At 34.2% G+C, this 17,600-nt stretch overlaps 2 protein-coding genes across 2 annotated transcripts in view; both read right to left on the bottom strand.

The window, feature by feature from the left end:
* Positions 1 to 461: 461 nt before the first annotated feature.
* Positions 462 to 4,145, bottom strand: LOC135126638 (acetylcholine receptor subunit beta-like 2). Its single transcript, XM_064052676.1, has 8 exons — positions 3,799 to 4,145; positions 3,555 to 3,751; positions 3,380 to 3,489; positions 3,148 to 3,328; positions 2,941 to 3,097; positions 2,434 to 2,890; positions 2,167 to 2,383; positions 462 to 2,120 (listed from the first exon to the last, which is right to left on the bottom strand). Exons 1-8 carry the CDS (start codon positions 3,860 to 3,862, stop codon positions 1,962 to 1,964), a joined length of 1,542 nt encoding a protein of 513 aa, XP_063908746.1. The 5' UTR covers positions 3,863 to 4,145; the 3' UTR covers positions 462 to 1,961.
* Positions 4,146 to 15,027: 10,882 nt separating this feature from the next.
* The window catches only part of LOC135126637 (acetylcholine receptor subunit beta-like 2), a 74,944-nt gene continuing 72,371 nt past the window's right edge, over positions 15,028 to 17,600 (bottom strand). Inside the window, exon 10 of the mRNA XM_064052675.1 lies at positions 15,028 to 16,464. Coding sequence (XP_063908745.1) covers positions 16,252 to 16,464 — 213 coding nt within the window. The 3' untranslated portion in view covers positions 15,028 to 16,251. The remainder of the gene's footprint in view (positions 16,465 to 17,600) is intronic.

Raw genomic sequence — 17,600 nt, 5'->3', positions numbered from 1 at the left:
GGTGTAGTGTAATACTAATAATAACATTTTGTCTTCCCAAATTTTTGGGAAAATGGAGTGAGCCGTTCCTGATTTAATTAATATTAATATGATTGTTTCATTCATTTTTTTGAGACACCCTATATAAATAATTTTGAAATATATGAATGCAATGATAAATCACGAATAAATTTTGCACATTTTGTGATTTATTCGGCACAATTTTGAGATTCCGTCCTCAATTTTCGGATGATGAAAAGATATATTTTATTGAAATACGAAAATTTACCACGCTTACGATAACATTAAAACGTCTGCAAGATTTCAAACCATTTACTTTTGCAATATAATTTTGAGGTTTTGAGGTCATCATATTGTTGGTAGGGATGATTAGAGAAAGTTTGTTTAGCGTTTTACCATCTAGTGATATTAATGATACACATATAGAATTTGGTCCGGTAATTTTGGAGATTATCTGTCTAATAAAAATCGACACAGGCGGCGGACCGACAGACCGGAAACGGGAGTCTACATTTTTGTACTCTAGGGGTCATGACACGACGAGAAAATATGAAAGTAGCCAGTCGTCCGGTGGACTCGATTACAGTACTTCCTTAGCTTACGCCCAGGAAGTAAAAACAAAACAAGAATGACTGAAAAACTATAATAATATGTTTGCAAAAATGTTAGCACACTTCACAGTTTGTTCAAAAGCCGATGACACTATAATATTAAATATGTTGAACTGTAGAGACAAATTTCATTTTCTATTTGTGAAATATATTATGTGGAGGCTGTTCTAAAATGTGTAATTTTTTTTCAGTTACTTTCTTTTTTTTAGAGTTTTGTTTAGTAAATATAATGAAGTTTGAGGCAAAGAAATTTCAATTATTTTGTTTAGTAAAAAATATAAATTAATAATAATTAGAATACAGTGGCTGCCAAAATAAAGTAGAAACCCTCTTGAAAGGACTTTTTCAAAAGATTTAATTGGGTAAACTGGACTCAGTTGAATACGTATCCATTAACAATGACATTTAAACGTTAATACAAATTTGAAATGTATGTAGGTAGGTATATATTAAAAAATATATCGTTAAAATCAAAGAATTTAAAATTATTCCACAATATATAGGTCGTGAAAAACTTTAAGTAGCCTTATGAGAGCATTTTTATCAATATCGAATTTTTTTATCGATTTTTTCATTAGTTTATAGATGCACGGTGTAATATTGCGCCCAAATGTTGATTAAAGTGATGGAGCATTGAATAATTATATTTAAAAAATATACTACGAGAATAAGTGTCTTGAATATTTGCACATTTGGTTTTTAAAAAGCACAATTTAGAAAATTTTTTACCAACTATATTTAAAAGAATGGTGATGCAGTGGCAGACTTTTCAAAGTTCCACAAGCACGAAGTGGTACTTATTTCTTTTTTACGAATGTGAAAGTTTGGTGCTTGAGCCGAAGACGGAAAGTATAATGCTTAGAAGAAAGAAAAACGACTATTACTGAAAATCGGCTCTAGCCGTAGGTGTTGCAACATACACACCATTCTACTAGAGTCATTCACAATAAAATTTATAACTTCAGTTTTTATTAACGGAAACGAAAATACAGTGACTATTTTGCTTTCTATTAGTATTTATTAAAAAAAGAATTAGAGTAGAGATTAATGTTCCGTTTTAGATATACGCACACGTGTATAAGAACAAATGAAAAAAGTATTTATATCTGTTTAGTGTTATAAATATTTGAAAAAGTGTTTTTTGCGTGTAATAGTATTTGGTGTTAAATTATTGTTATAGACTTTGACACATTGTTAAAATAGTCACCTACGTTATCTTTCATTCTAGAATTTTCACATTTACTTATTCTATTTAGTTGAAACTGTGTCAGTATGTAGAAAAAAGTATACAACAAATTATCAGCAGTCCAATCTCTCGTTCATCCATGAGAAAAATCTTTACGTTTCTCTTTAAAGTTTTAGAGCTGCTCGATCCACAGGAACTCTTGTATCATATAAAGAAGGAGCCTGAAAAATTATTCCACAAGTTCCGCCAATACATGCTAACGTAAACACCCACAGAAAAAATCGGTCTAGTACCATTGAAACAAATTTCCAATCTTCAACAATCTAAAACTACAAGGTATAAACAAATTACATAAACGGGAATAATTACCTCATTATCTTTATCCGCGTCACTAATATGTTGTGCAATAAACCTAACACCCTGTAGAGCAGAAAGCACGTTAGCAGATAAAGTCCTGGGAGTCATATTTGAGGATCTTGAAGAATGAGCTTTCATCTTATTATCATCCTCAGGATTCTGCAACACAAAACTTGGTTCTCGTGTTGTAATTTTAAAATCCGTATTAAATGGATCTCTCATATTCAGTCTAAAAGAAGCTCCCATAAAAATTGTTTGTTTATTTGTAAAGCAATTTACTGCAATTCCATTTCGTTGGTATAACCTCTAGGAGGGAGGTTGTCGTCATATTCTGGTAGAGTGTACGTTGTTCTACGCATAATTAACAGTTTTGGCATAAACTGAAGGAAGATTTTGCGTACAAGAGGTGACATTTTATGTGTCGAAGGAGAACGGAAGTGTACATTAAGGACGCACACAGTCACCCAAATAGAAGATGTTACTAGAATCATTGTGAAAAGTAGATATTTCCCGAGGAGCGGTACAGCTAAAGAAGTAGGGGGGATAATTTCGGCTAAAAGTAGGAAGAATACAGTTAATGAAAGTAGAATAGAGACACAAAGTGAAACTTTTTCGCCAGAATCAGAAGGAAGATAGAAAACAAGTACAGTGAGAAATGTGATGCCAACACACGGAATGATGAGATTAACGGTGTAGAAAAGAGTTTTTCGTCTCATGGTGATCTTGAATGTGATATCTACAATGGTCTCTGTTAGTGTTAAAGACTAGTTAAAGAAAAAAATGTACCGGAATAGGGTTCGGTGCAACAAGGGTAATATTCCTCATTTCGCGTTGCGGGCACTGCGAGAATATCCCACTCGACAGAAAGGTAGAATTCTGATAAGTCGATTCCAACGTTTACTATGTTACTACCAGGAACTTGGTCCATATGTTTCAAGTCAACCTAAAATAGCAAAGTGATAAAAATACCATACCATTGGTACCAAAACTTACTTGGAAACCATTGTAAGTCCAGGAGCCAAATTTCATTAGACAACTTTGTTCATCGAAGGGAAAGTATTGGACGTTGATTTCGCAAGAAGATTTGTATATAGAAGGGGGTTTCCAGATTACTTCACCAGTGTAAGAAAGAGTAGCTTTAGTCATTAGAGTGACCTCGTAATTCCCATCAGCGCTGTTATTTTATTATTATTTTAGTTTTATTTATGAATCTTTCACCACTTACTTGTTGAAGAGAACAATATCTGGTAACCATATGTGTTCTGAAGGGACATATAACATTTCGACGCCTCCATATTCTTCCGGGTCCCACTTTAATTTATAGTCAAACCACCTCTACCAGTTTTCAGTTTCAGTTTTTAATTTTTGCACTTAAGTACATGTTTGAAGATCTTTCTTACCTGCACAACCCACAGATTTGTTGTCATTATCTGATTCTTCAAATTCATTTCTATCAACTGCGAGACTTTTAAACCCAGCCATACCGTCAAAGTTTGGGTATGATTTTCTACAGGTCTGATAAGTCTATTGTAGTTACTTAGTAAATCGTCGTATAAACGTTTAGCATCAGGATTTGCTTCAATGTGTTTAGTGCCGTCTAATGGAACACGCTGTAGGTTTATTAGAAATTGAAAAAACCCTTACCAATATTTTTGAAGAAAACAACAAATAACAAACATAAACAACATTTAAACTTCAACAAGTACATAACTATTTAATTTTCAGTGAGTTACACCCACATTTCTGTGATGCTGGTGCTTGCTGGACCAGTTTTCAGCAGGAAAATCGATGCAAAGGAATACGACAAAGCGCATGAACCGTTAAAAAAGTAGGTAATTTAATGTTTGCATAAAAGTTTAGACAAAATGAATCTCTAAAATCGGAGTTCTATCAGACATTTAAATAAAATTGATGGAACATTTATTAGTTACATGTACAGTTGGTTTAAAAAAAAAACGGGACAAATTACAGTGACATAAACGTCATATTCCCATTGCTTTTCATTGATCTATGAGAACCTGATTTGCTCATCTTGTCCCGTTTTTTGTGAAACCAACTGATGTATGTAATATATCTACATAACGAGGCTGAGAAATGTGGCTTTTAAAATTGTGTAAATATATATTATGCTGTATATCTGGAAAATGCCGGGTGTCTGGAAAATGGTGAATTAACTCTACGCTACATGTCGTAGTGTTCGTTAAAAGAAAACATTTTTTTACATTTAAATAGGTAGGTACATTAAAAATTAACGTCAAAAAATGTTATTGACTGAAACAAAATAACTCAAAACCACAGCTGTACGTATTTACACCATTTCCGTAACACCGAATTGTTGGCGATTGTTAAGCTAATATGATGCCCTATTTATCGTATTGTTGCTACACGTAGTTGCTATTAAGCTTAATTCAATTATTTTTAACACTTTTTTTTTGTAGCTCTTTACTGTAACATCGTTAATTTCTCAGATCAATATGGGCGTCGAATAATTACTTCATAATCCTTATTTTTTATATAATTTTTTTTTCTTTTAAACCGCCATTTTCTGTAACAAACAAAGAGATGGCGTTTTTAAACATTTTTCTCCTTGTGTACGACATCCCTCAATCATGCACCTTGAAGGATGTTCGCGACATTCCGAACACCTGTAGAGTCATAATACTTTACATATTTCAAACAGGATTTACTCGGCAAAATTTTGAGATGAGGTCATCAATTTTTTGGAAGGGGATAACTGATTAAATTTTGATTAACGATTTACCATGATTGAATGAACAATCGCAAATTTTGAGGATGACGGTATCCCATTGGTGATGGAGATGATTAGCCATTTTTGGTTAGCGTTTTACCATCTATATCGCTATGCTTAATATACGTATTAAATTTCATAACAATTGGTACGGTCATTCTGTCTAAAAAAATTGACACAAACGACAGACAGACGGACAACAGACTAACCGAAACGGGAGAGCCCTGGTTTCGTACTGGAAGGATCATGAAAATCGTTGAGCAAACATGAAAGTGGCAAATCGCCGGATGGACTCGATTACTGTACTTCGTATCTTACGCTCAGGAAGTCATATACAGCCTGTTATTGAAAGGTACGTACAAAATAAAATCGGCAATTGGTCTCGAAGTATGGGTGCTAAAAGTTAAAAAAAGTTCAGGTAAAAGTGTTCTCCTTTTAGAGATAAAAATTATTAAAATTTATGTCCAAATTCGATGTAAGCCTCTGATAAAAAGATTATTTTTCGTTTCTATAGCAACATTTAGTCTTGACAAAAGTTTTATTGTTACAGTTGCTAGGATTTACTAAAATTAATTAATTTTACCTATTTATCCTTCAGTAGCGTCTAAAAAGATTGGATAAGGGTTAATTTTCCCCTTAAAATTTTGATAAGACAAAATAAGTTTTTCCGACTTCTTAGACTTCGCGAAAAACTGTCCATTTTGTTGTACGTACCTTTCAATAACACCCTGTATATGTATTGTCTTCCCAGTTTAAAGTGGTTTTTATGATAGATCCATTGTGTCGAACTTGATGATGGGGACGATGCAGTAAATCCCTAGCCATAAATAAGAAAGTGGCCGGTTTCTTAAAGGCTCTTACTTTATTATTCAACTCATATTGTCCGTAGTGGGGTAATAATGAGGTGATAATGTTTATTATCTTGTCAAAAAAAACACTTTCAGCTGGGAGTACGCTATATGTGTAATATCCTCGGTCGGAAATGAAAAACATAGGAATGCATAACCTCAGTAAGCAAAATTTTTTTCGTATTGGTTTCGCAATTGTCTCTCTCCACCTAGTCGAGAGATTCCCTGCACGCCGCCCTCTGCATGTCGTACCTCCACACACTTGTGTCTGTGAGTTTGTGTACATATTTCTGTATTCATTGATGTATCATACATACATAAAGAGCGAATTTTAGGCTAGAAAAATACAGGCAAAATAGGCCCTAAAATAGGCGATAAAAACGAGGGATTTAGGTCCCCTAAAATTGTAAAATAGGCGCTTTAGGTAAGTTTTAGGAAGAATAAATTTTACGTAGCGTATGGTTTTCTTTATGATCTACATTTATTTTATTATTTTACGTGAGCAGCGATCCTAATATTCGTTAAAATTTGCATAACAAAATAGATATTTTTCTAAATTTTCCTTTTTGCCTGTAGGACATTTTATACCTAGAGAAGGATCTTTGAACATCATACGATGTTAAAGGAGAATATTTAAAATTAGAAATTTCAGTGGATTTAATTTTTAAATCTTTTTCTACATTTTCGCCTTGTAATACTGCAAAGCTCTTGGTCTCCGGTATTTTTTTTTTTGTAAAGTATTGTGGTGACAGAATTTAAATCAAAACTTTCGCGCTGAAATTAATATGCACAGTAACGCTTGCAGGGTAGTCGGACAATTTGGCGCTAGGGGTTTTTAGTTAGAGGGTTGGTGGTTAGACCGAAGCAGTCTGCATGTGTTGGTGTGAGTGTAAACACGTGGTAAGAGCTAGTTTAAATTAGTTGGTTTTGGTAGTTAATAAAAGGGAGGAAGCCTTTGTTTAACGACAATCAATCGTAACCAATGTCACTCAGTTGTCCCAACCCGCGCGGCTAATTTTTGCGGCTTTTAATAAAAAAAACGTGATCTTTCAACGCGAAACACGTGCTGCAAATTTGTTTTATTGTTTGTAAATTCACCAATTAAGTTAGTTTTTCTTAATCGTCAGCTAGTGCAAACACAATTTATTAAATAAACCGCGTGCTAGAAGATTTCATGAAATTCACTTAGTCAGGAAAACACCTTGTTGTTTAATTACGAATAGGTATCTGGATGCATATACGTAAGTGTTACATTATAACAATTCTTAATTCTTCACACAAGATTGCTAATAGTTCATTTACGGCAGCGAAACAAGTTCATTATAATGCGGACTGGCGGGGGGTTAAAATAGGTTAAAATAATTCCTTCCCTTAGGCGGGTATCATCGTTATTATCATCGTTATCATGATCACATCACTGGGGCATATCCTCACCACGCTACAGATTGATTACTTCATCGAGGCTTGTCCTCACGACGCTACAAATTGATTACTTCATCGAGGTTTGTCCTCGCAACGCAAGAGATCAATAACATCAACGAGGCTTATTCCTCCCACCGCTAAAATATATATCATCGAGGCAATTCCTCGCAACTATAAAAAAAATACATCACCGACATGCTTTTCCCCCGCAACAATGATTGGATCTTTTTGTGTTGTTTTGTTGGAGTAACCAGTTCGCGGTATTCTAAACTCTCAAAGTAAATTGTTTTTTTTTTAAGTGACCAATCACTTAGATCATGATATAATTTGACATAATGTAAACTCTTTGTTTGAATCATTGAAAAATGGTGGCAAATATTAATTTCATGTAAATTTTGTTAACTTTGCAAATTTTCACCTCATACAATATTTCTCTAATCTCACAATTTTAACCTCAGTAATTTTCTTTTGTTGCATAATTTAAATTGAACATTTGCACAAGTTTACTTCACAACAAATCTTTTGTTCTATAAATCTTCGTTAGTTTTGTTTTGTAAATACCTTATTGATGAATGTTTCTATTATATACCTATATACATTATTTGATGTCCAATTTTTATCTCACATTTGTTGTTTAGAATTTCACAAGATTGTATGGCGAATTTAAAGATTGTTTATTGCTCTTTTAACACTTGTTCAGTTGTTGTTAATATCAGAGTCATAAGAAATTGAACATTTAAAAATGGAATGAGGTTAAATAACACCGAAACACATAGCAGAAGCGCAGGGCAGTTACTTATCGGCGGAGTGACCGTCTCCGTCGCGGCCAAACAATTCGTCCAAATATGTAAACAAGCGTGATCTGGATGCTGTAGCGAAGTAAAGTGCGTTAGATCACTGCATGTTGAACAAAAATGTGATCTAGGGTTACTTATACACAACTTCCCTCGCCTTTCAAATACAGTCGAACAAATACAGAATTTAGCTTTGTCTTTAACTGATCAATCAAATTGTGTCCCCCCATTTCAAAAGGTCACGAGCCGCCACTGCCGCTTTATCACAAAAATAAGTATGATTCACACTTAGAATGATCACCAAAAATTTGACGCGGACCATTCAGAATATCAGTTTCAAGTTATTTCCTCCAGACGTTTTTGATAGTTCTCGTAATTTATTGCAATAATTCCGCAAGATGTGGTTCCGGCATTCAACTTCTTCCATAAAAATGCTTGGACTGTATGGTTTATTATCTCGAATTTTTTTAAAACCACTACTGTCATCATCACCTACAATTTTTGAATAAATTAAACCACACATTTCTACTGATTTTTGGCATTCCGCTAAGATAATACTACTTACTCTCCATTGCTGTGAGGCCTAGTTCCAATTTTTGAAACATTTATGAGGTTATTTTTTAAATGTTCATTATGTGTGCATGTGAGACAATATTTATTTTGTACAGCCATATAATAGTACATTATGGAACTAGTGGATGAAGTTGAATTTCAACGGCGAGAGTGATTTTTTCACACGAGCGAGTGCAACGAGCGAGTGCGAAAAAGAAACTCGAGCCGTTGAAATTTCTTCATCCGCGAGTTGCATATACTATTTTTTCTAAGAAATTAGGAAATAAATGTTTGTTTATGGTAGGTATTTTATTTTTGAAATACATTAACTGTAATAGAACAATTTGTGCAATTATCACCAATAATATTTACACTTTTATCGTAAGTATTATTTGAACTTGTATCTTTGTTTAAACTTAGTTGGCTGCTTCCTGTATCAATAACTGCACTTGTTGAAGTTGATGGTTTATCTATAAACAACCTGTTTGCAATATCTTTTCTTGCAGATAACGATTCGTCGATGTATCCTTCAGCTACGGTGGATGATTTCCACCCACCGTGTCTTTTTAACATCATAATATCGCCGCCTGCATTCACTAATAAAGTCGCAGAAGTTCTGCGGAATGCATGGCCCGTGTACTCTTGAGGGTTTCTTAATTTCAAATATGTGGCTATAGTTTTTGGCATTGCGCTAATTTTATTTATTCCAACAAATTGTTTTGTACACTTCCCTGATTGATAATTGCAAAATAATCTTGAACTCTCTAAAGCGGGAGGACGGAGTGCAAAATACTTCCTGCACAGATCAACATATTCAGCAGGAATAACAAATTTTCTCGAAGTTTTGTTTTTAGTATTTGGAAGTGTTATGATTATGTTTTCACCGTTTTCCATGTTATTTAATTTCAATCCATAAAGTTCATCGCAGCGGCAAGCACCCGAAATACCAATTACTAGTACCACCTATAACAAATTAGAAATTATTACTTATGTAGATCCACAATGTTTGAATTACTTTTGTCAATAAATAAACATGGTCCGGTGCTTCATTTATAAATTTTATGATTTGTTCTTTGGAGAAAGTGTTGGATTTTTTCGGGTGATACCCATCGGATTTTCTTTTCAGAAATGCTCGTAGGTTTAAATATTTCGAAATATCTATGTTGTTTTTATTTACAAGCATCGCCCTTAACATCGAATATTGTGCCCACAGTGTGGACGGTTTCTTGTCTTTAGCTAACTCCCCAAAATATGCACCAAAAACGTCTTCATTAAATGAACGGCATTGTTTTCTCTCTCTCCACTTCATAAATTTTCGATATGTTAGCTCATAAAACTTTTTAGACTTTTCGGGTATCAGATTCGAAAATGCCGCATTGGCAGCATTCAAAATTTCTTCAGAAACTTCGTCAGTCTCACTCATGTTCATTGTTTTCACTTGTGTAAACTAGCAGTATTAAACGTCAAACACTAACGGGTCGTCCAGCCTAGGCGTCATGATTTTCGAAGCGCGCGAAGCGGACGGTGCGGTCGGTGCAGGCGATACGCGACACGTTTCGCTAGCTGCGAAACGCTCAGGCTGGACGACCCGTTAAAATCGTAGACGGCCGAGTATTTTTCCACTAGAGGGTGAAATGAAATTTCATCCACTGCCAGCGATGGGAAAATGACAAACTTCAACCTTAATGAGTAGAAATAGTATATTATTAGCCAAGGTTGCAGAGCCAAGCATTCTAGACCGAGCGCAAATTAGAACCCGAGACGCGCAGCGTCGAGGGCTCTAAGTGCGAGGTCTAGAAGTGGCTTTGCAACCGTGGTTAATATACTATTTTTTTCACTAGCAGAAACCATAAGACAATAAACTGAAAAATAAACGTTCAATTTTTTGACGCAACGTGATTTTGTTTTGATTTCTAATCAAACTTGATCTAAATCTTCAACACAAAGAAAACCGTTTATACTTGTCGCTCAGTTAATCATTTTATCTTCTACCGTCTACCAACTACCATGCGTATACTCAAGTAATGTTTGTAGCACACATTTGTTCATTTTTTAAGAAATAATCACATCAAACATTGCGTACATAACCTCAATTTTTCTTTTTGAACCCGTGGTAGCAAAAGTTGAATTTGCTACCACTAAATGAGTCGACATTTGCATGCGTCCAGGCTGCTAGTGAAAAAAAAAAATTTTCCTGGTCCTAGCACCTACAAAGCATGCTGCCCCAGAAACAGCGTTGTAAGTACTGTTATGAGTAGTTATGCTTATGAGGCTTTTATCTCTTTAAACGTTTCTCCTAAATAAAATTTTATGAAGGTCCCAAGCGACCGCTTCCGGACCAGTCAGATTACCTGCCTAGTGATTGACAGCTGTCTAACTCTCCGACCTGATTTAGCTCCGACGGACCCTTAAGGTCAGCCCAATCTGTTTTTAAGATGGTAAAATGGCTTTTGATATAAGCCAAATTATGTTTGAGATGCTTTTGTTAGAAATAGTACGTACTGAGCATTGGCGATGCATTTCGACACTGTCAAAGTCAAATTCCATAATAACCTAAAATGTTTCATTTGATTTACAATTACACAACAAAATTATGAATAGCAACAAATGAACCTGTTTTATATCGTCAAAATGATCGCAATAATATATTGCCGCTCTAATCCATGAACCCATCTTGTCAGAACAGGTTCTAGAGGCAATGGACACTCCGGTAGGGCTCCACGGAAAATTCGGTTAATCAAATTGAGCTTGAACAAATAAGTTTCATTACGTTGGAAATTAAATCATTACCATCTTCATACTGATTCCGGATAACTTCAGCTACTAAACCTAAGGCGTGAGCCAAACATATTACATGAATTAATTAGTTGAGATCAAATATTTCCAGATGTTTGTCACATTTAACCACGTATGCAGCGCCGTCGGTTAGTAGCAGTTTTAGTTTTTCGTATTTGATTCCCGTTGACCATTATATGTACTCGTATATCAGCTGTATTATTGTATTTGAATTAACTTTATCATTTCAAAAATTGGTTCACAGACCAAATTTAAGTTCGACTTATCCACATCAGATTACTAACCTTACCATGCAACGTGTTACAGAAAAAAGTACATTAAATTTAACCACAAACTCATCATAAACTACACGTGTAGGACTATTTTGTTTAAAATAATTTAAAACCCATTTACTATGTACAATTTTGAGGTGACGTCATCACATTGTTGGCGGAGATGATTAGACAAAGTTTGGTTAAGTTATATATAGCCTTGTTTCTTACTATGTACTATGAACTGTTATAAGTGCTGCGCCAGCTTTCCAATTTACTGTGGTTAGTGTTTTACCATATACACAATATTCGTAATACAGATATAAAATTTGACGACAATCGGTTTAGTAGTTTCGGAGATTATCTTTCTAATAAAAATCCGGACAGACGGCAGGCAGACAGACAGACAGACAGACCAACAGATAGACAGACGGAAACGGACGTACTCTAGGGGTCATGACAGTAGAGAAAACGTAAATTTAGAGAGTTGACCGACGGAGATGATTACAATACTTGTGGAATGAATAGAAATGTGGAACTCCGAAAATGAGAATATGTTGGCTACAATAAATGAAAATTTTCGCAGAAGAATACAAGCTTGTTTAAATACATAAGGGAGGAATTTTCTCATCTTCTCTAGTATTTAGTTGGTCATTGCTTCCATGGACTTTTCTTTCTGTTGGTTTTGTTTTTATTTATAATTTACGATTGTTTTATTAAATGTTTTTTTTTTAATTTATTAGTTACTGAAAAATAACAATTTGTTTTATTAACAATAAATAAAGAAGATGGAATTCTAGTACCAATCACTAATAAGAAATCAGAAAGGAAGTCGAAGGTCGCGTTAGGTACGTACATTGTTGCCAATTTTACTTTTATAAAATTATGTTTTGTTTTTGTAATACCTATAGTCTTTGCCATTTCTATTGAAACACCACCTGTTGATTTTGCCTAAAATTTAGCAATTGCTAACAGTTTTCGGTTGATTGACAACGGCTTTTAGTTAGAAAATTGTGTGAATATGAACGTTGCCAAATTTACGATCAACAAGTGGTGTTTCAATAGAAATAGCAAAGACTATATAGGTACAGACATAAAAATTTTTATTTTTCACTCGTATATAATGTTTGTTTTATATCCATGATGTGATAAACGTAAAGCGGCATCTTATATCCGGGGCACAATGAGCGGGCATAAAGAGTTATTACGCCCTCTCATTATGCCCTATTTTGCTAAACCGAATTAAACAAAAATTAAAAAAAAATATTGTTTATTTTTAACCACTTATTTATTTTTTGACAATTTATTTAATAACGAAGATACAAATTACAATTTACAAACTTGCTATTCATACCAAACTATTCAGGTAAACTTAAACTTTTCGGAGGTGCCTCTATTGGAATTATTTCTGCCACTGCTTCCATTCTGCTAGCACCGTAACGTATTATGTAAAAATCTTGAATTGTGTTCACTCATCCTCCAACTACCTTTACAGCATAAAACATTCGTATTTAAATTAATTACAATCATCAAAAAATAACTTAGTTTACCTTCTGAAGTAAATATCTGTTGTCGGAAGCATCTTTTAGAAATTGCATGACTTGTTCGCCAGTCAAAACTCGGGATTTTTTTGCCACATAACCTTTTGGGTTTTTTATAGAAATATGTCAAACGATGATAATTAGAAATGTCTATGTTGTCGTTTACTCTTAAAGTTGTCTTGACCATCGAGTATTTTCACCATAAGGAACTGGGTGAATATTTTTCTGACTAAAAATGAAGAACACAGTTAAATAATTATTTTATAAACAGAATAACTCACCAATTCTTGGAAGTAAGCCACTTCTTAATCTTCCAATTAAGGAAAATTTTGTATTCTTTTTCATATATGGATCCTGATGTTCCAGGTATACTATCCTCAAACATATTTGGCGTTTATGACTTCACACCAATTTGACTCCCATTATAATTCAATAGGCCGTCACAACCGGATGTCTTAAACCCGCTCACCGATACCTACCTGAAAAGACCTTGTCTGGTAAAAGCACAGGGCAAGACTGAGTTTTGCATTTACCGACAACTGCGCCTTTCGAGTTTTTTATTTTAAGTAAAAACAAAGTAACTTTGTACTCAATCATTTTTTATTACAGCACAACTATTTACTTATTAACTACTACTGCTTATTTATTGATCGAAATAGTCACTGTCATCATCACTCGACTCTTCTAAATTAATAATTAACGGTGTTATCAACCGTGCCCTGTACTGGTCTTCTTCTTTTGTGGAATGTCGTACACAATTGGCCCACATTTCGGCAGTTATTTTGGAAGCTTCTTCCCTAATTATGTCAATTGTTGCTCTACTAAATTTTGGTGCCGTATTATTCCTTCTTATATTATTTTTCATTTGCGACCAGATTAGTTCGATGGGGTTAAATATACAATGGTACGGCGGAAGTCTAATCACCCTAAATCCACGATCTCGCGCCATAGCATCTATTTTATATTGTTTCTCAAATTTTCGAGTGTGTAACACTTCTAATAATTGTGTCTTTGTGTAATTTTCTTCAAAGTATAAATCATGTTCTGTAAGGAAATTTTGAAATTTGAAAATTTTAACAAACAAAATTACTCTGAGTCCGGTCCTTCGCGTCTCGACCGTCCCTGGCACGTCGAAAAGGTCTTTTCAGGTAGGTATCGGTGAGCGGGTTTAAGACATCCGGTTGTGACGGCCTATTGAATTATAATGGGAGTCAAATTGGTGTGAAGTCATAAACGCCAAATATGTTTGAGGATAGTATAACACATTTGCATTGGCTTTTTGCGCTTTCTTCACAATGTTTTCTGGAATTTCACAATTTTCCTCATTCATTTCCGCGGTCGAAAATATACGTGTTGACACCGTGAATAGACGCCGTGTTTGCAATAAACATAGAATCTCCTTGACAACAAAATCAACGCCACGTAAATTTTTTTTTTTACGAATTAATTATTTAAATTAGTCTTTTTTTTAGATTTTCTCGTGAAAAATAAAAGTTTGTATGCACCACGGGCACAACTTGATGTTTATAAATCTCGGGCAACTTACAAAATCTCGGACCAGAGGCCCTCGATTTTGTAAACGTTGCCTTCGAATATAAACATCTTCTTTGTGCCCTTGGTACATAAATAACTATTATGGTAGACTCAATGATAACGATGTTATTTATGACACTTGCAACTGTCCATAATCTACCACTGTGTTTGACTGTGACAATGGCAGTGCCTACTAAAAATTATTAACAATTTTAAAATGGAGAAAGAGTTGCAAAAGAAGAAATTCTTCTGCTTAGTCAAACATAAAGCTATGTATGTCACACGTAAAAATAATGCGTTTTATTGGACTTGCCTTTTTATTAGCCTCGCGAGCAGGCTCGCTCGACCATAAAAGGGCGCGTCCAATAAAGCTATGCATTATTTACTTGTAACATAAATAGCTGTTCAAAATTTGTTTTGGACATCGGAAATCCTCGTTTATACCCTACTGGGAAGTTAATCCGGCATTTTATAGATATCCGATATATATACGTACACGTGTGTAGTGCATGTGCGCTCATTGCAATAGTTACTAGCGCCAACTAATAGCAAATTTAGAAACTGTAGCTGCTGCAAAGTGAATAGATTTTGTCATTTTTATTCTCATTATAAACATTATGATAATAATATGGCAACAATATATATAGTATGACAACTGAATTCTTTAGAATGACGACTTTTGCTATGTGTGATTCTTGAATTCAATGCGGATCAATATGGGTGATCAATGCATATTAATAAAAACGTTAAATGAACCACATTCAATATTTTCATAATTTTATTCAGGATTAAAAATATTTATAACAATAATTATACAAACAATAATATATAACGATTTCGCGCTACAAATCCTAATCGTAACAGCCTATTTAATCACATTTGTGCAACAGCAATAGCAGTGAAGGGTAGTGTTAGAGGAATCAGTTGTACAAATTAATTTGTGTGTAAATATTTTATAGGCTTATATTAACTAAGTACTAATATGTATAACATGAATATTAAATTATTTATTTACGTTAGATTAATTAGTACTGAGCATAAATATTCTTACGGTGATGTAAGCACAACTATTCATGTGTGATGTTATAATAAAGATACACATTTTTTAAATATAAAAATTTTTACAATGTGTGTCTAACGCCTATTTGTGCATAAACAAGCAACACTTGGGTAAAAGGATCACAATCTCAAGAATAAGGTACATCAGTAGTCTTGAAGAGAGTGCTATGGTCCCAAAGAGTAATTGAAAGAGAATTGACAAATTACAACAAGCTTAATGCAACGGTGAGATCTGCTCAATTGTTTCTTTTTTACTGATAGTGTTCTTTGTGCTTGACCTAACGATATCTTATCGTTAGTATTACATTAATAATGATGAGTTTAAGATATGATACCCTGTTTTATTTATTTTGGTAATTTAAGATGATTTAATCATTTAATCCCTGCTCTGTTGTCATTTCTTAATTTTAGCGACATGTTTTTTCAGTCATTTTATTACGGTGAAAGCCTACTTACTAATTTAAAACTTGGAATGTTTGTAGTAAACAGCTTTTGTTGAGCATTACTTCGTTGAATTGTTGTGAACTTACGATCGAGGTTACGGATATGTTTTTACTGTATTGGGACGTGGGTATGCGAAGGTGGTGTTTGAAATATTTTAGTCAGAGGAATTTCGTGGAGTTGTTGATGAACAGGCACACGAGTATCATATAATGAGGGAGCTTGTAATATGATACCGAATGTTCCACCGATACACGCTAAGGTAAACACCCACAAAAAGAAACGGTCTAACACCATGGAGACGAACTTCCAGTCTTCCACAATCTGGAATTAAGAGAAAAGTAGCATATAAGTATTAAAAATAATATATATCACGATTATACATAAAAATATTTTGAATATTGCACAAGAAGCTAACATTACCATTATCTAAAATACCACCAGTAGGTAATAATTCCGAGAAGTAAGTAATACATCTCAACCCATGGTCACCCAAGTATTTTTTTCACCCAGTTTATGTTATAACAGTTGCTATTTTGTGATTTGCTTTAAATCTTTCTGATCTCCCGGTGCACTATAGTAATATAACGTTTATCCTCACAATACCGAAAACACACCCCAAAATATTTGCCGACGTTTTTCGTCAATTACATTGGCATTATCTCGGCAAAGCTAAAAGTAAACTAAAGTTAAATTACAAATTGACGCTAGCGTAGTGTGCGATAAAAAAATACTTCGAAATGTAGATGCAGCAACAGGAATCTAACTATAGTAGCTTGCATAGATATTGTAGCCGTCCATAGAGTCGAAATTTGCGAATAAAAATTAAATAAAACCGGTTCAAACGGAGCCGACGGTGGCTTGCAAATTCTGACGTCACTCTGGCACACGTTGCACAGAGACGTATTTAATATTAAATGTCATCTTTTCGATTATGATATAATCTGTTTCATTTCTGAGCTCAATCTCGTCAATAAAAACGAAGCTCTGTTCACTATACGCAAGTTTTGGTATGGTATATTAATCGTTGCGGAGGTAGGTGGAGCGAAAAACCTAGCCATCTTAGCAGCAAACACGGCTATAAACTAGTCCACGTGGACTGTTTGTTTCCCAGGCGCGGATCCAGGGGGGGTACCCATTGCCCCCCCCTGACACACGACCGAGGTACTTTATTTTGACCAATTTCAAAATTTTGAAATCGCATTTCATTTTGTAAATGCAGTACAACCTCTATAATCCGAATTCACGATTATCCGAACATCCAATAATCCGAACAGAGGCTATTTGAAGTCGATGCTTCTTTAATCCGAACAAAAACTCTGCAATCCGAACTGAACTTGGAAACACGCACCTACTTGGAAAAATGACGCAAGATCTTTCTGCATATGTTGTATGGAATATTTTGAAATTTTTAAAAATTGCGATATTTCAATGCACTGAATTAATTAACTAATTCTAGA

Source organism: Zophobas morio, unplaced genomic scaffold (assembly GCF_036711695.1).
Source record: "Zophobas morio isolate AGI-343-1 ecotype UQ-CSIRO unplaced genomic scaffold, CSIRO_AGI_Zmor_V1 ptg000011l, whole genome shotgun sequence".
Taxonomy (NCBI): domain Eukaryota; kingdom Metazoa; phylum Arthropoda; class Insecta; order Coleoptera; family Tenebrionidae; genus Zophobas; species Zophobas morio.
The sequence above is the reverse complement of the archived record's forward strand: the minus strand, read 5'-3'. Positions and strand labels throughout refer to the sequence as shown.

What these genes read in the sequence shown, in the direction of transcription:
- LOC135126638 (XM_064052676.1), bottom strand. Translation starts at nt 3,862, where the DNA reads ATGTACTTGTTGAAGTTTAAATGTTGTTTATGTTTGTTATTTGTTGTT. An exon ending in GGACTTACAATGGTTTCCAA is followed by an intron (nt 3,098 to 3,147) that starts GTAAGTTTTGGT and finishes TTGCTATTTTAG; the next exon opens with GTTGACTTGAAACATATGGA. An exon ending in ACCAACGAAATGGAATTGCA is followed by an intron (nt 2,384 to 2,433) that starts GTAAATTGCTTT and finishes AGCTTCTTTTAG; the next exon opens with ACTGAATATGAGAGATCCAT.